At 41.2% G+C, this 21,539-nt stretch overlaps 1 protein-coding gene across 1 annotated transcript in view; it reads left to right on the forward strand.

Moving 5' to 3' along the window:
- LOC138982695 (beta-galactosidase-like) overlaps nucleotides 1–20,268 on the forward strand; it is a 21,412-nt gene extending 1,144 nt beyond the window's left edge. Inside the window, exons 3-16 of the mRNA XM_070356021.1 lie at nucleotides 4,762–4,912; nucleotides 6,504–6,567; nucleotides 8,304–8,398; nucleotides 8,891–9,074; nucleotides 10,044–10,099; nucleotides 10,444–10,565; nucleotides 11,187–11,343; nucleotides 11,807–11,881; nucleotides 12,844–12,933; nucleotides 13,513–13,617; nucleotides 14,347–14,481; nucleotides 16,381–16,478; nucleotides 16,800–16,926; nucleotides 19,708–20,268. Of these exons, the coding sequence (XP_070212122.1) occupies nucleotides 4,762–4,912; nucleotides 6,504–6,567; nucleotides 8,304–8,398; nucleotides 8,891–9,074; nucleotides 10,044–10,099; nucleotides 10,444–10,565; nucleotides 11,187–11,343; nucleotides 11,807–11,881; nucleotides 12,844–12,933; nucleotides 13,513–13,617; nucleotides 14,347–14,481; nucleotides 16,381–16,478; nucleotides 16,800–16,926; nucleotides 19,708–19,977 (1,729 nt within the window). The 3' untranslated portion in view covers nucleotides 19,978–20,268. The remainder of the gene's footprint in view (nucleotides 1–4,761; nucleotides 4,913–6,503; nucleotides 6,568–8,303; nucleotides 8,399–8,890; nucleotides 9,075–10,043; nucleotides 10,100–10,443; nucleotides 10,566–11,186; nucleotides 11,344–11,806; nucleotides 11,882–12,843; nucleotides 12,934–13,512; nucleotides 13,618–14,346; nucleotides 14,482–16,380; nucleotides 16,479–16,799; nucleotides 16,927–19,707) is intronic.
- The last annotated feature ends 1,271 nt before the right edge of the window (nucleotides 20,269–21,539 follow it).

Consider the following 21,539-nt stretch of genomic DNA (forward strand, 5'->3'; position numbering starts at 1 on the left):
GAGACACACTAAAATCATTGTAACTCTGGAACCATTAAAGGTATCGTTTTGAAATTTTAAGTATCTCTCACACACCTAATTTGCTCTCTGTCTGCAAATTTTTAGTGTGTACATGACAAAACATCAGAATTAATTGATTATGATAATTTACATAAACACTACCGATGGCGCGGGTTCACACATACCCATACTTTTAAAGAGTAGTAGTGATTGTAACTATCCCTCTGCCGACGGCGCGGGTTCTGCTACACCCATAATTACCAAAGCGGCGGAACAGTGTCCGTCTGCCTGTTTGTCTCCAAGAGACTGTCTGTCTCTCTGTTTGTCTGTCCGTATCTCTCTCTCTGTATGTCTGTTGTCAGTTGCTCTGTCTGTCTGTCTGTCTGTCTGTCTATCCGTCTATCTGACTGTCTGTCTATCTGACTGTCTGTCTCTGTCTCTCTCTCTCTCTCTGTCTCTCTGTCTGTCTCTCTCTCTGTCTCTCTCTCTCTGTCTCTCTCTCTTAGTCTCTCTCTCTGTCTCTCTCTCTTAGTCTCTCTCTCTGTCTCTCTTTCTTAGTCTCTCTCTCTCTCTTAGTCTCTCTCTCTCTTTCTTAGTCTCTCTCTCTCTTTCTTAGTCTCTCTCTCTCTCTTTCTTAGTCTCTCGCTCTCTCTCTTTCTTAGTCTCTCTCTCTCTTTCTTAGTCTCTCGCTCTCTCTCTTTCTTAGTCTCTCTCTCTCTTTCTTAGTCTCTCTCTCTCTCTCTTAGTCTCTCTCTCTCTCTTTCTTAGTCTCTCTCTCTCTCTTAGTCTCTCTCTCTTTCTTAGTCTCTCTTTCTCTCTCTCTTTCTTAGTCTCTCTCTCTCTTTCTTAGTCTCTCTCTCTCTTTTTTAGTCTCTCTCTCTCTCTTTCTTAGTCTCTCTCTCTCTTTCTTAGTCTCTCTCTCTCTTTCTTAGTCTCTCTCTCTCTCTCTCTCTCTTTCTTAGTCTCTCTCTCTCTCTTTCTTAGTCTCTCTCTCTCTCTCTTTCTTAGTCTCTCTCTCTCTCTCTTTCTTAGTCTCTCTCTCTCTTTCTTAGTCTCTCTCTCTCTCTTTCTTAGTCTCTCTCTCTTTCTTAGTCTCTCTCTCTTTCTTAGTCTCTCTCTCTCTCTTTCTTAGTCTCTCTCTCTCTTTCTTAGTCTCTCTCTCTTTCTTAGTCTCTCTCTCTCTCTCTTAGTCACTCTCTCTTTCTTAGTCTCTCTCTCTCTCTCTCTCTCTTAGTCTCTCTCTCTTTCTTAGTCTCTCTTTCTCTCTCTTAGTCTCTCTCTCTCTTTCTTAGTCTCTCTCTCTCTTTTTTAGTCTCTCTCTCTCTCTTTCTTAGTCTCTCTCTCTCTCTCTCTTCCTTAGTCTCTCTCTCTTAGTCTCTCTCTCTTAGTCTCTCTCTCTTAGTCTCTCTCTCTCTTTCTTAGTCTCTCTCTCTCTCTCTCTTAGTCTCTCTCTCTTTCTTAGTCTCTCTTTCTCTCTCTTAGTCTCTCTCTCTTTCTTAGTCTCTCTCTCTTTTTTAGTCTCTCTCTCTCTCTTTCTTAGTCTCTCTCTCTCTCTCTTTCTTAGTCTCTCTCTCTCTCTCTTTCTTAGTCTCTCTCTCTCTCTTTCTTAGTCTCTCTCTCTCTCTTTCTTTGTCTCTCTCTCTCTCTTTCTTAGTCTCTCTCTCTTTCTTAGTCTCTCTCTCTCTTTCTTAGTCTCTCTCTCTCTCTCTTTCTTAGTCTCTCTCTCTTTCTTAGTCTCTCTCTCTCTCTTTCTTAGTCTCTCTCTCTCTCTTTCTTAGTCTCTCTCTGTCTTTCTTAGTCTCTCTCTCTCTTTCTTAGTCTCTCTCTCTCTCTCTTAGTCACTCTCTCTTTCTTAGTCTCTCTCTCTCTCTCTCTCTCTCTCTCTTTATTAGTCTCTCTTTCTCTCTCTTAGTCTCTCTCTCTCTTTCTTAGTCTCTCTCTCTCTTTTTTAGTCTCTCTCTCTCTCTTTCTTAGTCTCTCTCTCTCTCTCTTCCTTAGTCTCTCTCTCTTAGTCTCTCTCTCTTAGTCTCTCTCTCTTAGTCTCTCTCTCTCTTTCTTAGTCTCTCTCTCTCTCTCTTAGTCTCTCTCTCTTTCTTAGTCTCTCTTTCTCTCTCTTCGTCTCTCTCTCTCTTTTTTAGTCTCTCTCTCTCTCTTTTTTAGTCTCTCTCTCTCTCTTTCTTAGTCTCTCTCTCTCTCTTTCTTAGTCTCTCTCTCTCTCTCTTTCTTAGTCTCTCTCTCTCTCTTTCTTAGTCTCTCTCTCTCTCTTTCTTAGTCTCTCTCTCTCTCTTTCTTTGTCTCTCTCTCTCTTTCTTAGTCTCTCTCTCTTTCTTAGTCTCTCTCTCTCTCTTTCTTAGTCTCTCTCTCTCTCTCTTTCTTAGTCTCTCTCTCTCTTTCTTAGTCTCTCTCTCTCTCTCTTTCTTAGTCTCTCTCTCTCTTTATTTGTCTCTCTCTCTCTCTTTATTTGTCTCTCTCTCTCTCTATCTTTCTTAGTCTCTCTCTCTCTCTTAGTATATCTCTCTCTCTTTCTTCGTCTCTCTCTCTCTCTTTCTTAGTCTCTCTCTCTTTCTTAGTCTCTCTCTCTCTCTTTCTTAGTCTCTCTCTCTTTCTTAGTCTCTCTCTCTCTCTGTCTTAGTCTCTCTCTCTTTCTTAGTCTCTCTCTCTCTCTCTCTTTCTTAGTCTCCCTCTCTCTCTTTCTTAGTCTCTCTCTCTCTCTCTCTTTCTTAGTCTCTCACTCTTTTTCTTAGTCTCTCTCTCTCTTTCTTAGTCTCTCTCTCTCTCTTTCTTAGTCTCTCTCTCTCTCTTTCTTAGTCTTTCTCTCTCTCTCTTTCTTAGTCTCTCTCTCTCTCTCTCTTTCTTAGTCTCTCTCTCTCTCTCTCTCTCTCTTCCTTAGTCTCTCAGTCTCTCTCAGTCTCTCCCTCCCCCTCTCCCTCCCCCTCTCCCTCCCCTGCAAGAGATCGGTGAAGGGAGAAACTCGATGCAACCACAGAAGTAGCGCTGTGGGTTTCCCTGAACCCACCCCGTCGTTAGAGAAATAAACGGTAAAAACCCTCTTTCAAATGTATGGGTTCAGACAAACCCGCATCGTCGTTAGAGGAATAAACGGTAAAAACCCTCTTTCAAATGTATGGGTTCAGACAAACCCGCATCGTCGGGAGTGTGTAGTCAAAAGCGGCATCCGGCAAAGGTTAAACATTGAAATAAGTTAATACTTGAAAGAAAACTGTTTAATTATTATTAATTTTTATTTTTATTTATGTACAACAATTGTCATTCTAGAAGTGTACAGCAGTCCCTGCAATGTACGGCCCCCGGCGTGAGCGGACACCTGACATACATGTACGGACACATTTGCTCGGCACGGAGTGTTTTCCTTCTATATTTGCCCCCCCTTAAACGGACACCTGCAAAACGTGGACGCGGACACTCATTTTCGGTCCCAACAGCAGGTCATACCTCCAATGTACGGACAGACCATCGTCAAATTTTCACCACAACAAAATCGAAAATAGAGCAGTCCGGCTCTTGGTACAAAGATCACAGCCGCAATGGCGTGATGACAGTCACTGATAACTTGAGTGCCCGTGTACCCATCAGGAGGGGGTATTTTTGGTCAGGAGTGGAGTACATGCGAAGATGCCAACATGAAACTGCACTGTGCTCTTTATTCTTGTCTGTTGGACGTAAACAACAGAAACCACAGTCGATGAAGGTCCTGAGCGAAAGAGAGTGAAAAATCGGCCACAGTTATCAGCATCGTGTGTCTGTGTGTAACCTCTTTCATTGACAAGATACTCTTGTTTCCCCTCAGCCTTGACCAGTGAGTCGGTTGCCTAATCTGTGAACCCTTCAGTTGTCTTGCTTTGTCAAAAGTTACAACACAGTCAACTGGTTTTGCTCTGAGTGAACAGTGCAGCTGGCCTCTCTGGCCACAGCCCCAAACAGTACATGGCTGGAGGGAGTGAGAGAGAGGGGGGGGGGGGGGTGTGGAGGGGTAGCTGACTAAACTCTGTGGGGTGTTCGGTGTCACTGCATGTCAGCAGGAAGAGCATTGGAGAGAAATAGAGAGGTGTACTCTTCCACACAATTTCCAAGCATCATTCACGGCTTGGGGTAGGCATTAGTGTGGGAGCTGTGTTATGTACAGTGTATTTTCGACTGAAGAGTGAAAAGCCACTGCCATGCCACATGATCGGCATGCATGTCAATAAAGCCAGACAAGATGAAAATAAATTACATGATTATGACATGCAGCTCTATCTGCTGCTATTTATTCAAAATGGTTTTCAAGCTTATTCTTGCAAAGCATCTGCACACGCTCCTCTGTGCTGTGTTTGTGTGGCTGCTTTCGTATGTCAGTGCATGGTGAGTCGAGTGTGTTCACTGCCTTGAGGATTTATTTTATCTCTTCTTTTCAACACTTTTTATGCAAATCATTTTTACAGAACGTTTAAAGAAGTATTAGGAGTTTATTGTTATTGTTTAGTAGCCACAAGAAGTGATTAGCATAGACTCAATCCTGTTGTTTGTGTGTCTCTGTGTGAGTGTATGGGGGAGGGGGTGGTGTGGTCACCCCTCCCGTGACCGGACACCTGCAATGTACGGACAGTTTTGCTATGGCCCAAGGGTGTCCGTTCATGAGAGGGACTGCTGTATCTACTTTTAGTCAGAGAATGATATTCTCAATGGTCTGACCCCTTCATGTCTCCTACTTATCTTACTCAACAATGCCTACAGTTTCAAGTTACCCCTTGCTTCTTGTAGCTATGTTCCATGGAACGTGCATGAGCTGAGTCCTGGCAAGTTCACCTTTTCTGGAGCGTCTGACTTGCCGCAGTTTCTGACACTGGCCAAGGAGTCTGATCTGGTCGTCCTTGTCAGATTAGGACCCTACATCTGTGGGGAGTGGGAGTTTGTGAGTGCTGAGTAACGTGTGTTTCAACATCTTAGCTGATACAGTGGAACCCTGGTTAAGACCTACAATGCCCTGAAACAATCAATAGTAAATCTGACAAAAGCAACAGGATCTTAAAAGGAAGAAAGTCTTAACCCCTTCACTGCCACAGTATAACAGCATTTTGGTATTGCTGTGCGCCAGGGCAAATTTCGCTTTCTTCGGTAGGTTCACTAATCTGTTCACTGCTCAATCATTTATTGAGATATCTCTTAGATCTTTGGCATGTGGTTTGCTTACACCCTTGGCTATTATCTGATAACATGATCATTGGACTTTGTTTGTGATTGTTATAGTAAAAATCGATATAATGACCATTTTTGTCAAAAATTACAGTTTCCAAACTTTCACACACACACACTGCAGCACGTAAAACCGCAGAAAACACAGCTAAAACTGGTGTCAAACATCAGGTACTCACATTACAGCCCATAACAGTATTCTTCTGTGTGGTAATCCATAAATCACTTCTTGTAGAGCTTCCAGAACACTGTATCATTTGAAAACAGGTCTACGAGTTGATGTCCAACTTTCGGCCGCCATTTTGAATCTTATAGATCGGAAAAAACTTCTAAAAATGTTTTTACCGCAGGGTACTAACTTATCTGAACGATCAATGGGAAAGAACTGTGTTTAAACCCCTACAAGAAGTTGGACAGTGGTTACCTCCCATTTAGTTTTCACAAATGTCCTGAAAAGTGCTGATGTAAATGCCACGTACCTAGTACGTGTATGACAAACCACACATGACCACGTATCTAGTACGTGCTGGGCGGTGAAGGGGTTAATTGACATGTCTCAGCTGTTACCTTTAGAGTTTGTTACTTTCAGTTATATACATTTGGCAGGATTCCCCAAACTGTGGGTCCCTGCTTACTGTACACACGAGAAGAAGAAGCACACAAAAGTACCGTACATTCACGGAGGGGGTGCCGGTCGGTACCCAAGAGTGTGTGCTAGGACGCACTTAATTTCCACTATCATGCATACTGTTAGTACTGATTTCAGACTGTAGTTTTCGAAGATGAAAAAAAATGTTCTGCCTAATTTGTACAGATGAGAATTAATGTATTAAACTAACCGATATGACCCAACCACTTTTGTGAAGGGCTCAGAGAACTTCAAAAAGTCGGCATTGCATCAACATGAGATCATTGAAAGAGATCATCTGTGGGTGGGAAAAGTGCCCCCAGAAACCAAAAATATATTCCCAGCTTTTGGATCCTCTAAAATTCTTCTCAGGGGATCCGGGATGCAAGGACCCTTTTTAAATTAAAATTGGGGGTCCCGGGACTCTTTACGAGGTTTTGATTGTGACACATTCATTTAGCTGGTGAAGATGCAAAGAATGAGGATTTGAACTCTTTAACTGTCTGTGTTAATTTCCCATAGAGTGTAATTTATTATCTTTTTTTCATGTTTTCTCACTTAATTTCCTGAGTACAATGTCAATGTATCTGTTACAGTGCATTAGGAACGCTGAGTTTGAGGTCAATTTAACAGTTGACCTAAGAATAAGATGATCATTTTTTAATCTGCTCTTTTCCCCAAGGGAGGATTTCCAGCGTGGTTGCTAACGGAAAACAAGGACATGATTCTTCGTACGTCTGACCCATGTGAGTCCCTCAGTCACTTGTAGTCAGTGTAATGTCAAGTTTTAACAGAGTTTGAACATTTTCTCAGTAACTTGTAATGAGTGTAGTGTCAAATTTCTACAAAGTTTGAACATTTTGTAAGGAAAAAATCCTGTTAACACTGCGGTCATTTTTGACCTTATTTGGAAGTTGAATAGAGAAGTTCTGTGAAGGGTTTTGACTTCCGTTACAGAGGTATTACTGTTAGGTAAAATGAAGTGTTTGTCAAGTTTTTATCTGCCAAGAACATTGCTAATAATCATGCTTTGTGTTATATGTTAACACTATTGTGACTAGCACTGCCACGGCGTTAACGTCCTGCCTGCCCAAGCTTGCCACCAAGAAACTTCCCAAAAAACAGTAACTGTAAAGAAATCTGTCTAGCAAGCTTGAATTAAGTCCAATCACCACCAAATTTTGTGTACTAATTCAAAAATGGATGCCCAGTTCAGTCGTGCTATTTATAAGTTTGTCACGCGATTTGTTTTAGCAAAGGGGGGTGAAAGGGGGATAATTTGTGTTTTTTAATGGTTTTTTTGTGTGTGTTTTATTTTTCACTGCTTTTTTTAAAAGTTATTTTTTAACAGAAAGTATTATAAATAATGTTATAACCAAACAAGGTGTAAAACCTATGAATTAGCTGAAATATTGTTAACATTGTACCCAGAAATAAGGAGACAGTACAAAGAAAAAAACAAGCAAATCACGCATTCACTCACAGCATCCTGACTCAAATGAAACAAAACTGTGACACTCACCAAATGATGTCTAGGTAATCCATATTGAATATAAGTCACATTTTCACAACAAAGTACCAACTGTACACCTATGAACATTTCCAAAAGGATTAGGAGGCTCCAGCCATCCATTGTTATCAGTGCTGCCACGCCCCCTAGCTCCTACACGATTCCGAGATACATGTTCGTCTAGCAGTATCACCCCCTACCACGTGTAGTTTGCCGACTCGTGCTAGCAACAACAGGACTGTTTCTTCCTCAATATCACTACTATTATCGCTTTCTTGAGGCGAAAACGACACGATGTATCATGATCTACAGGATCCTCAAGATCCAACATCCGGAGAATCTCCTCCCGTGACAAGGCTCGCCTTCGATTCATTTTTTTTGTTCGAAAACACCACGCAAATCTGCACTAATTTGATCAAGCCGGAAGAGAAAACCACGTGTATCAAGGGAAACAACTCAATTTATTGCAATCTTCAAAAACCGGGAAGCAATCACGAGTCTTGTACCTTGTATGACTGATACTGAAAAATGCGCGTCCCGTCCATGGGCGTGTCAGCGCTGTTACTGATTTATAAGCGTCCCGTCGCGAAAGTGTTAAAGCTGGGACCATTTTAAGTCAAATGATAATGTACTGTTAAAATAGAAAAAAAAAGATAAGGAGGTGATTGGAAAAAACCAAGAAGGATGAAATCAGAGCAGCATATATATCATTTGTTAGCTTACAGATTTACGTTTGTTGTCATACATTTCTGGAGTCCTTCGGAACTTTGCAAAAACATGCTGATGTGGAATTCATATTTGTTAGTCGTCCAAAACATCGTCATCTCTCTACACTTGCCACCATCCTCCCCCTCCCCTTAAAATAATTATTTCGTAATTTGAAACATTACATATCAATTTGTTCACAGTATAGTATTGCCGTTCTCCACAACACCTGGTAATAAAAAGACTGACACGTTTATTTGCTTACAGCTTACATCTCATTTGTTGACAAGTGGTACACAGCCCTCCTCACCACCCTCAAGCCGTACCTGTATGACAATGGAGGACCAGTCGTGATGGTACAGGTGAGTGGTTCTCAGAGGAAGTAAAAAATGCCCATTGACAGAATAAAAGATACTTTGACTGGACTTGATGAGTATGAAGGGCAGCTTTTCTCAGCCTCTATCAGTCTCATTAATTTTCACAGGTCTCTTTTTCCTGATACTGTTACAGTCAAACCTGTCTACGTAACTACCACCCAAAGGGACTATGGAAAGGCAGATTTCATTGAAAACAAAACTTGTTGGGATCCTTTTAGGTGGTCGTTTTGGACAGGGGATCATTATTGAGAGGTGGTAACCAGGGCAGATTGTAATGTCAAAACTTTGACCCAGCCATTGGAGACAGCCCTAGGGTAGGGGTTACACAACAACTACATTGCTGATTTGTCTTGACATTTTGTAGATCTATATGTGCTTGACCTTTATAGGTAGTGATCTTTTATCATAGTTTACAAAACAATGTGGTTGAAAAAAGTTCAGTTGTGTTGAAAGATGATGTACATGATTGTGTTTCAGATAGAGAATGAGTACGGGAGTTACTTTGCGTGTGACTCGGACTACCTGAAGTTCCTGTACCACAAGGTGCGCAGAGTTCTGGGCGACAGCGTCATCATCTACACCACAGACGGTGACGGCGACGGCTACCTCAAGTGTGGGACGATACAGGGCGCCTACGCAACTGTGGACTTTGGCCCAACACGTAAGACTGTGCAGCAGGTGTACAGTGAACCCTCTTTTAACAAAAAAACCTCGCACACACAAAATGTAAGACCTCCTCCCCCCCCCCCCCCCCCCTTTGACTCCTTGCTTTTTCAAATTTCCTGTTCATAACCTCTGTAAATGTACCCCCATTTTATAACACTCCTTCCCATTCAAGACTGGATCTTCTCAAATTCTTCAAGGAGGGTTCCAATGTGTTACACTCATAAGCTCCTGTACAATCCGTTTTTCATTGTTTTAAGCCCCACTAAGACTAAGAGGTGTTCACTGTGGGTTGTTGGACACATCAGAAAAAAACACCACAGGGACTTTAGCGTCAGCCACCCTGGAAATTAAGTGGGTCGTGACTGTCTGTGAATGCAAAAATATCACGTTTGTTTGCTCTTGTTGATCAAAAAATGTCAGGAGAACAAACTTGCAAGGCTCACATAATTATGAGCATGATTGCAAATGTGAGACCTCTTCCCACACAGACAGCATGGATTAAGAGTACACTCAGGTAGTTAAGAGTACACTCAGGTAGTTAAGAGTACACTCAGGTAGCTAAGAGTACACTCAGGTAGTTAAGAGTACACTCAGGTAGTTAAGAGTACACTCAGGTAGTTAAGAGTACACTCAGGTAGTTAAGAGTACACTCAGGTAGTTAAGAGTACACTCAAGCAGCACATGTGTTTTGTGTTTGAGTGCCTCCAAGGCAGTGTGTGCCTGTTCATATGAGAAAATCGGAATGTGTCAAACCTGTGTGATTTTTTTCCCCGGGTAATTCAGGAATTACAAGAAAACCGTTATCGTTTGAATACTTTTATTTTGAAATTGTCTCCAGAAAAAACGAATCAATAAAAGCTGGAACATTGGAAGATATGTTTGTGGGTCTGGATGTTGTCTTTAAAAAACAATTAGTAAAAAAAAAAGTAGAATATTGGAATGTGAAATGTTTGTTGTGTTACAGAGTCTCCTCTTGGCAACTTCAAATCCCAAAGAGACTTTGAGCCAAAGGGACCACTGGTGAGACTTTATAGGCATTTCTTTTTAGTTATAGCACAAGCAGCTGATGTATTTTGATTTTTGTAATGAATTTTATTTCTGTGTTACTTTCTATATCAATGAAAAGATATGTTCCTTCTAATACAGTCAAACCTGTCTATAGGGACCAAACAAGGGGCTGACAAACGTGCTCATTATGAAAAAGTAAATTATATAGAAAGAAACCTTGCTCAGTTAAGATGCAAGTTATTAATTCACTTACAAATTTACAGTTTATAGTTCTACACTGGCTGGCTTGACCACTGGGGACAACCACACTCACACTACGATGTCACTGGACTTAATTCTATGGTTTATGTTGCCAGGTGAATTCTGAGTTCTACACTGGCTGGCTTGACCACTGGGGACAACCACACTCACACTACGACTGGGTCAATGTGGCAAAGTCACTGGACTTAATACTGGAACTTGGAGCAAATATCAACATGTACGTCAAAGTGCCTGCTACTAATTGTAATTAATTGTATGAAATTGAAGGGTGAGGTTTGGATTTTAGCTAATTTGGGGCATGCCTGTAGATTTGTCCGGGTTTTCTTGATATAAATTGTAGATGACATGCACATGTATTTTGTTCTGTTTTATGTATGGTGAAAGATAAGTCTTGTGTACAGTGTATAAAGCAATTTTTCCTGCTAAGCCTTGTGCTTTCTGTGTAAAGCAAATGGCCCTGCAAGCAGCACATTCTGTTTGCAGTAAAAGGCTTTTAGATCATACAACAGAACTGCTTGTGCAAAGTAAACTGTGAACTTGACAAATGGTTGAGTACGAGTATTTAACAACAATTTTGTAATAAGCACATTATTTCTGCAGTTGTAAAGGAGAATTTATAGTAGTGCTTGCTTAGAATTCAACACATTTAACACCACCAGCAACAACTAATTTAAAGATACAGTTAAACCTGCGACATGCTTTTGTTTTTTTAATCTAATTAATGTTTCCAAGGCGACTAGCTTTCTATAAGAACCACGTTTGGTCATACGTTGGCTGGTCTTTTTTGATAGGTTTGACTGTAATTGTGACACAAGTTATTGGCTTTTTTTTCTTTTAGGTACATGTATGAAGGGGGAACTAACTTTGGGTACATGAACGGTGCGAATGACCCTCCCTACATGCCAGTGCCGACCAGTTATGACTACGATGCGCCGCTCAATGAGTCTGGTGATATCACCGTCAAGTATTACGCTTTCCGGGATATCATTTCGAAGGTGTGCGCCCAGGCTTTGATTGTGTTTTTAGTTCAGTAAACTTGTGATCTGACAATCACAATTAACTGAGAAATGTTTCTAATGAGGGAGAGGGGTAGTGAAGTGGGGAGGAAGGGTATGACTAATGCACTGCAGTTTTGAAACTGTACAGTTTTATGAAAAGTTACAATTATAAAGGGATATTTCTTTCATTTTATATGCTCTTATAAGTTTACTAAGAGTCTCACAATCTTTGAACACACACTGATTCAGTGTTTTTCAGTGTTCAGTGTTTTTGTATATATATTAAATTTTGTGTGTGCTCTAGTGTCTAAAATTGTATAGTTAATTGTAAAAAAAAGTTTATCAAGATTTAGTGTTTTTTTGGTACATGTATACAAATGTTTGTTGCCAGAAGTATTTTGTGTGTGTGTATTAATGAAGAGTTAATTGTGTTGTTTCTTGGTGTGCTTGTTATGTGCAGTATTACTCGCTGCCGTCAGACCCAATCACACCCAACACCCCCAAGGGGAAGTATGGACCACAGCAGATGATCTTTGTAAGTTAACTTTTAGCTTTTGTTCATTTATAATTACAACATTTCGATTTTTTTTTAACTTGACCGTTTCTCTGGGATTTAAAGAAACTGGGTTTTTTCTCATGAAACATGTAGAATTATGGAGAGAGAAGAGTACATGAGCATGGGTGTTACTGGGAAAAATCAAAAAACCTGAAAGGCAGGGGTCCAGGGGCCGCCGAGGCAAAGCCCCCCTGAAGCTGAAGCAAATTTGCCAAAATGAAAGCATATAGTGGCCATTTCCAGCATTCTCACAGTCAGAAACCATACAAGAAGAAAAGAAGCAGAAACAAAAAAAGTCCACAAAAATAATACAAATGGGATACTTTACTGTCCCAATCAACCAAGCAAAATCACTGATGTAAGGCATTTTGATCGAGCAAAATGCTCAAGTTTGAAAGAAAGTTTCTGGACACCGACGAAACCAAATCATAATAAGCAAGATGGCGGCAAATCCAAGGGAGCGAACCGAGAAAGCACGCGAACCGGTGTCAAAAGTCGGATCGGAACCGCTGCTCGTTATTTCAACTTAGCGAAACGAAGCTTTTTTTTTTGCTTTTTTTTTTGAAAAACCGGAAAACCGGAATTTCCGGCTTCAGATTTTTTCAAAAACCGGAAATCCGGCAAAAGCCGGAAGAGTAACACCCATGCATGAGGTCTACAATTTGTATCTTATTTGTTATTTTCTCCTTATTTTGCTCACTTCCCCTCTTTATCTCTTCTGAGTTTGAGTGTGTGTGTTTGTACACGTTTGTGTGTGCATCTGTACATGTTTGCCATTTACAGATCTGCAAGCAATTTAGACAAAGTCATAGACTAATTTATATGCAACTTGAATAAAAAACAAAATATGCCGTTTTGTAGTATCCTTGCCTTTAAATATCTTGTTAAAACGTTTGCTACAGAGGTGTACATGTATCTTGACCTTTGACCCTTTGCTACAGATGTCAACTGTGCAAGACGCATTGTCCATTCTGTGTCCAGAGGGCCCGACCATGTCCACCTACCCCCTGTCCATGGAGGAGGTCAAACATGTGAGTCTGTGTGCTACAAGTGCTGAAAACTTTGCTGTTTTAGATTATTTGTGCTCGTAGAGGACTTATAGTAAAGGAGAAAGAATAATTCTCAATGACCATTTTGCCTATAGTTGTCTTGATGAAGAAGGATTTTGTTTAAGGTACTATCAGTCAGGGCTTGGCTTCGCTCAGGTGTTTGAGGTTCATAATCTGAGAAAGGAAGCAATGAATCAAGAAACTTAAGACCCAAGACATGTGTGGCTCCTTGGCGTTGTGCATGCACAATATCTTGACCTGCCTCTTGCCATCTCTAAGGTACCACGACCACAGACAGACACACAGACACACTTACATAATTGGAAGGATCACTGAATGAGTATGTTTCGCTGGTTTCTTTTTTTCTTCTTCTTGTTGTGATCTTGTCAGTATGATATGAATCTCAACAATCTTAGTCCAGTATCTCATGTGTGACAAGTGCAAAAAGTTGAATACATTCAAGGCAACAGTAGCAGGCAATTCTCCTGCACAGTTTAGAATGCTGGTGTGAATGAAATCAACCCTACAATAATGTTTTGATTTTGTGTTTGTTGTTTTCAGTACTATGGTTTTATCCTCTACCGCCACAAGTTGAAATCAGCTGTGACAAACTCTTCGCTTGTCACCGATGGTGTCCGAGATAGAGGCTATGTGATGGTAGATCAGGTATGTTGGAAAAAACCTGCTAAATCTGAATAAAGATACACATCCACTTTATTTAGAAAATTTCTGAACTTCCTGATTTGTACTTTTTTTTCTCTTCAGCTTTGACTCTTTAAAAAGAAGTTAATATCAAGTATGAGGAGATAAGGGAGAGAAACACCAAGAAAAGAAGTTAATATCAAGTTTGGGGAGATAAGGGAGAGAAACACCAAAAAAAGAAGAGAAAGGATCTGAGAGGGTAGGAGGAACATGGCAGGCTGGACTGCAGAAAACTGCTGATAAAACCGACAACTGGGAGGTATAATGGTCCATTTGTTGTAGGAATTTTACTTCTGTCTTTGTAAAGTTGTTAGTGAAGATAAACTTGACATACAAAGCCAGCAAGGTTGTGCGAAATAGCAGACGCAGCACTTGAAGACATGCTCTAAATGGTTCATTTGGTATTAGTTCATATTTGTGTTTGGAGTGTTTTTGTGTGTGTTTTTTTTCAGAATAAAGTTCTTCAGAATTTGAGGGTTACGTATATCCACAATAACAAGATGACTCGTTTCTTTGCATTAACTTCTGTTGCTGTTGTATGATCCAGTAACGTGTGATCAACAAGCAGAAGAAGAAGAAGTATGATCCAGTAACGTGTGATCAACAAGCAGAAGAAGAAGTATGATCCAGTAACGTGTGATCAACAAGCAGAAGAAGAAGTATGATCCAGTAGAGATGTTTTCTGTCTTGCAGCTTCCTCAAGGCATGCTGTACAGGGAAGACACCACAGAGGTCAAGGTCACAGGGTCAGCAGGGCAGTATCTTGACATCTTTGTGGAAAACACGGCTCGCGTGGGTTTCTCCACGGCTATGAACTTCATGAGAAAGGTGATCCTTAGAAAAAAACTTGGTTTACTTTCGAAAAAGATTTTGATGTTGCGATGTAACTGCTGACTGCAGGAGTTCTCACGGGTCGTGCTTCATCGACAAATTTGCTGACGATACTGGACTTACAGGACAGATTACTGACGACAATGACACACACTACAGACAAGAAGTTAGCAGCTTTGTGGACTGGTGCGACGAGAATTACCTGGACTTGAACACAGGAAAAACTAAAGAAATGATTTTTGACACTAGAAGAAAAAAGGTAGCACACAAGCCTATCGTGATAGCTGGTGTTGAAGTCGAACAGGTTGAAAGCTATCGCTACCTAGGTGTAGTGATCGACAACAAGCTGTCTTGGCATGCCAACACTGACCAAATCTTGAAGAAAGCGCACACGCGCATGTACTGTCTAAGGAAGCTTAGATCGTTCTCTGTTCGTAATGACATCCTGCAAATGTTCTATCTGTCCACTGTTGGTAGCGTGTTGACATATGCATGTGTGTGCTGGGGGGGTAACCTTAGTAAACAGGATAGTGACAGGCTAGAAAAGCTAGTCAAGAAGGCTGGATCTGTTGTAGGCAGGAAGCAAGAGACCATTGAATCAGTTTGCCAGAGACGACTGACTGACCGACTGACCTCAATTTTGGCTGACGAGACACACCCACTGAAACCTGAATTTGACTCTCGACGCATTGACAGGAGTGGTAGACTGAGGGCTATGGTTGCTAGAACGTCACGTTTCCGCAATTCTTTTGTTCCCAGAGCTATCCATGCTTTCAACCAATCACATGTTAGAGGCCTCTATCATGTTTCTCTGTCATAATTATTACTGTACTCTGTTGCTGGGTTATCTGTAATGTATGTATTTTTAGTAACTGTATTACCGTAGCCCAAATGTGCGGTGTTCTAGTCGACATGTGGTGCTTTGTAAACCTTGTGTGTGCGTGGATGTGGAGGTGGACTCTTGGACGTCTTTTTGTTATTGGAATTATGGTTTTTGTTAATTTGTATTGCTGTTGCTGTTGTTGTGTGAGTGAGTTGTGAGTTGGCAGACTTGACTTGACGGATGACTGTTTGCGTTAGTGAGACTGTGTTTAGTATGCATTCTTATTCTTTTGATTGGAAATGAGTATTGTTACAACATAATTTCCATATGGATTAATAAATTTGAGTTGAGTTGAGTTGAGTTGAGTAACTGACCAGGTATTGTTATATGATAGTAGAGATTTCAGAATTTTTGCAAGATAACTTAAGGACTAAATCTTGTACATGTACTTGAATGGAATCCTTTGCTGTTTATGTTAAAGTCCTATCATGTGTGTTATTTTATGACAAGGGATTCTGTTTGGTGCAGTGAAACATTACGTATTTGCTATAATTCGTCCCAGGCAGCTGATTTTGTTGAGAAATAGGAAAATCAACTCGAAAAAAAAAAAAATGTGTACCAAAGACAGTGATTCAATGAAATGCAAAATGCTTTGCAGATATGCACTGAAAATGAAATCAAACTTCTGCATTATCAAATCTGCGTTAGAAGAATCCAGCACTGTTTCAACGTAACAACCTCAATTTCCTCATTCCACATCATCATTTAAGTCGTTATCGTCATGCTGCATGCATTTAAGTCAGTTATCGTCATGCTGCAAGCATTTAAGTCAGTTATCGTCATGCTGCAAGCATTTAAGTCAGTTATCGTCATGCTGCATGCATTTAAGTCCGTTATCGTCATGCTGCATGCATTTAAGTCAGTTATCGTCATGCTGCATGCATTTATCATTTAACTGACTTATTTGCAAGTGCGACTTACTGTGTGTGTGTGTGTGTGTGTGTGTGTGTGTGTGTGTGTGTGCGTGTTTGTGTGTGTGTGTGTGCGCGTGTGTGTGTGTGTTGTTGCTTCAGGGCCTCATTTACAATGTGACACTGGGAGGTGAGATGGTGACAGGCTGGGAAATCTACCCCATTCACCTGGAGAATATGCAGCACGTCAAAGCATCCAGGTAATGCTTGTACATCTGCTCTAACGCACACCTGCACAATGAAATGGAAAGAAAGGGAAGTAGCAAAATTACAGAAAAAAACATGTTATAGGCTTGATAATGACATTTTTTCCATGAATAAAGAACCTGATTATGTCATTCTTGCTCTCTGCCCTTATATCTTCACAGTTTACACTGTGTTGAACAGATAATGAACAGACAATTAATCGCACATTTTGAGATTTTACATATTAATTCACAGGAGCTAATTTTGTTTTACATGTACTTTGAGTTACATCATTACACTAAGAAATACCGGTTTCATACGATGTCTCCTTGCAGGTCCTCACCTAAGCTATCGAGTTCTGGCAACCTTGCCACTCCATCCATCTACGGTGGGAAAGTCAACTTCGGTGCAACCAAAGACCCACCCATGGACACATTTTTGGACATGCGACCTTGGGCCAAGGTCAGTGCTGCAGAAAAAAGTCAAATTTGCTCTAGTGACCTCCAGCAGACCTGGCAACCCATATGATTTCGCCGTATTTTGTACGCATGATTGTTTATAATATGATCAGTACGATCAGTGGGAAACAATCTGAGAAAAAAATCCTAGACTACTTTTCTTCACAAGCGCATCCCGAAACAGTATACATTTTGACACATGATAACAGTTTTTGTCAGTAAACACTGAAAGAAGCATTTGTTTTAAATTTATTGGTAAACTTAATTAACGGTGCGACGGACTCGTGTGAAGCATGTTTGAATCATGGATGTTCAAATGCTGTGTGAATTAGTACGCTACTTTTTCTTAAAATACACCAAGTTTGTTTGAGAACACTCCAAGTTCCCAGCCTGCACCAGTCTGTTTGACTGCCTGTCTGTAATGACCACTGGAAATGCTCCCCAACAGGTTTACTGTATATTTTATGTATAGTCTTCTGAAAAGAGCCTTATATTTTGACTTCCGTTCTTCATGATGTTCTTCTTTCAACCGATTGTAACCAGTCAAACGCCTCATTCAAGAACTTGTTTCAAGCATGTTAACTTCAATTGTGAAGTTTGATATTGCAGTGGAACTCCCTTTTCAAGAGCTTACCTGGTTTAAGACCCTAGCTTTCCATTTTGTTGTTGTTCATAATATTGTTTATACATGTAATACCTAAATTGTAAGACTCCCTCCCTTTCAAATCTTATTGTCTCAGACTTTTTGAGGTCTAAAATTGGATGTTCTAGTGCAGCCTTTGTCTGATATGTAGTTGATATACTGTTCAAAAAAAGAAACGCATAGTTGCTACTTGCCAAATTTGTTTTATTTTTCGAAAAAATTAACAGAAAATCCAATATTTAGATTATTTGTTTGAAATTTGGTATGGACACAGTTGAATGCACACACAGTTCATTTGCATCTTCAAATCAATCAGTCAATCAATACGATTGGGTGCCGAGGCTGTCAAGTCAGTAGGGGGTGTGACTGCCTTGAGCAGCAACAACTGCCCGGCACCTTCTGGGCATGGACTGGATCAGATGCCGGATATCTTGCTGTGGGATGGTGTCCCACTCCTCCTGAAGTGCCTGCAATAGATCGCGGTGATTTGCCGGCGCTTCTTCTCGCCTGCGCACACGTCTGTCCAATTCATCCCAGAGGTGTTCTACCGGGTTCATGTCTGGCGACATGGATGGCCAGGGAAGCACCTGGACATGGTGGTCGGTGAGGAACTGGGTGGTGAGTCGTGCTGTGTGCGGGCGAGCGTTGTCCTGCTGGAATATGGCATCCTGGTCAGCCAGAAGAGGAAGGGCGTGTGGGCGCAGAATTTCCTCCACGTATCGCTGGGCAGTTATGCGCCCTTGGACGTGCACCAGGGTGCTCCTTCCAGCGGTATTGATCGCCCCCCACACCATGACGCCTCCACCACCATGAACGGGTGCCTCATCCACACAGTTGGGCGCGTAACGTTCGTTTACTCTCCGGTAGACCCTCCTCCGACCATCATGTCGCTGGAGCAGGAAGTAGGACTCGTCGCTGAACCACACGTGTCTCCAGTGATTCCGGACGGTCCAGCGAAGGTGCTGGTTGCCCCACTGCACTCGGTTCTGGCGATGGCGGCGGGTGAGGACAGCTCCTCTGTGAGGTCTGCGAGCTCTCAAACCAGCTTCATGCAGGCGGTTCCGCACGGTCTGGTCCGATAATCGGTGTGGCCCGGGGAGAGCCTGGACAGAAGATGAGGCCGACAGGAAACGATTCCGGAGGTGGCGGAGCCGTATGAAGCGGTCGTGAGCAGCAGTTGTCGCCCTTGGTCTTCCCGCTCGTGGCAAGTCAGCAACGGAGCCAGTGGCTTGAAACCTGACCCACAGTCTACTGATGGTGCTCTGGGACACGTGGAAGTGCCTGGCGATTGCACTTTGACTTTGGCCTGCTTGTAAACGACCCAATGCAATTTGGCGGTCTTCTCTGCTCAATCGGGCCATCTTTCGTCGCTGAATTGTCGTCTGATTTCTTTGTGGCGAACAATCCGCTTTTATGGGTTTTGGAAGACATGGTGAGAGCTCAATATTCCCCGAGTTTCACGAGATTACACTGAAGCATGACGAGTGGTCATGCCAAATGAGCAATTTTGACATTGTAGCCACTGATAACGCATGCGTCACGTGCAGAGCTCACTTGTGGCAATGGACGAAAGGTCGACGACCAGATAAACATTTTCTGCAGTTTGGTGGATATCCTTGTAGCCATATAACTAAATTAACCAAATATTACAAGCTATGCGTTTCTTTTTTTGAACAGTATATAATTTTTACAGTCATTGCACTAAAACTGCAGATAAGGTGATATGCCTGGTGATTTTATATACACTTTTGTTTGACATGCTTGGTGAGGGTGGGGAGATAACTCTGTCGATAGCGGCGCTGGCTCTGAAACAACTTAATGCTATCGGCTATGTTCGATCTCCACGTTCGGCAAGGGATTTATGTTTCAGAGTCAACTACGTGCAAACTCTTCTAAGTGTCCGAACACCTCTCTGTGCACCCCTTCGCATGATAAATATCCAAAGGTGACATCAAATTTCCTTGTGGGAATTCCCCAAGGACAATAAGATATACCAAAAAGCAAATAGTTGTGCTCTACCCTCTTTTGATCTGCAAACATTATTAAAATATTCCAGCTACAATTATGTTCTGCTCAATTTTTGTGTGCACGCATCATACAGCGATTTTGAAATTTTTTCTCAATTTTTTTTTAATAATTCAGGGACAAGCCTTTGTGAACGACTTCAACCTTGGCCGCTACTGGCCGCAGGAGGGTCCCCAGGTGACGCTCTACGTTCCGGCGCCCGTCTTCAGCACCACAGGCACCAACCAGCTCTTTGTTCTGGAACTGGAATATTCTCCGTGCTCCAGAACCAACGACACCGTTTGCACTGTTAACTTGACAGACATTCCCTACATTGACGCCAAGCCTGCGGGTAGAAATATTGAGGCTGAGTCTCGGGGCGCGTGGAGAAAACATAACGTTCACTGAATAACGTGCTAAGGAGGGATGAGCAATAAACTCTAGTTGGTATTTTCAAGAAGCTGTGATTTAAGAGAAATTAACATGTACTTCAATTCCCTGTCATTTTGTGCAAAGCTTGCCGATTCTATTTTTCTTTGTTATGAATATTTTGTGTATTTTCCTGGATATTATTTCTGTAAAATAACAATATTTAAAGCTTCAGCCACTACTATTTTCCACCAAGAGCTCATGTACATATGATACATATGCACACATATCATATCAATACATTTGTCAACATAATTTTTCATTATTATTTTGTATATTTTCTCAGGACAAAGAACAAATGTTTATTTTGAATGTTTTATGTATGTTATTATTACGGACACAAACGCTCAGCAATGTAATTTCTCTTTTAGAGATTAATAAAGTTATTGTATTGTATTGTATTGTATTGTATTGTATCCCTGTACAAGAGGGTTCTTCAGGAACAGTCAGGGTTTATTATTTCAGTGCTTTGACCATATTTTCTTTATTCTATTGTTTTAAATGTTGAAGCTGCAGGCTATACCAACATTACAGAGGTCATGACATTGGTGTCCACAGAATCTATTTGACTGAACAGCATTTCATTCTCTTGGTGTACACAAATGTCTCTGTAGACTGTGAGACCTACAGGAATAGACGACGTTGGGAAATAACTCTGTCGGGTTTGTATGGGTTGTGAAAGAGTGAATACTCTTGCTTTTAGTGAGGCAAGCTTTCCACACGTGCTCCTTGTCCAGGTGTTTCAAAAACACCCCTTGCTGGTGACCCGCCTGTAATGTCACATGGGAAAGGTTGACTCGCTAAAAGCAAGAGTATTTCACACTTTCACAACCCATACAAACCGACAGAAGTATTTTCGAATGTTGTCTATTAACCCTTAGGCTGGTTGTCGCGACATATGTCTCGCTACTGGCTCAGTCTGTTTAGTCGGTTCCGATTACCTCCCATAGATACGAAAACCTATATGACCGTTTTTCTTTATTTTTCTCTGTTAATTCACCAGTGGCTATGTAACATGTGTTACAGAATTGCACCAGTGAATGTGTGGTTTTTGTTCATTTTGCATGTTTCTGTTGAACTTGATGATGCATTGTGCTCGTCATGTTCATGCTTTTTTGTTTTGTGTCATATGCAGTTACAATGTACATGTAATACATTCCGTTGATTTCAGACCTGTAGCTTACAAAAAGACTTTGTTGATCCAGGATGTGTCAGGAACGTTGTAGTGCACAGTGTTATTTGTAAGGATTTCAGACATGTCCTTTTTAAAATAAGAAAAAAGAAAACAATAGACAATCATTCATTGTTCTGTTGTAATTGTGATACTGTACTCAACAGCTGAATGAAATGCCAGCTTTTGTCCAGCTGAACGGTTTCCAAATTCAGTTATGCAACATAATATGCACAAATTGAATGAATACGTGTGAATGTAAAATATGGAGGTATATTATATACTTGTTTATTTGAGCCATGGATTAGCCTGGCTGGTCATTTGATTGTGAATGTTTATATCCTGTACATATGTCAAATTGTACTTTTCT

This window comes from Littorina saxatilis, linkage group LG12, assembly GCF_037325665.1.
Source record: "Littorina saxatilis isolate snail1 linkage group LG12, US_GU_Lsax_2.0, whole genome shotgun sequence".
NCBI lineage: Eukaryota > Metazoa > Mollusca > Gastropoda > Littorinimorpha > Littorinidae > Littorina > Littorina saxatilis.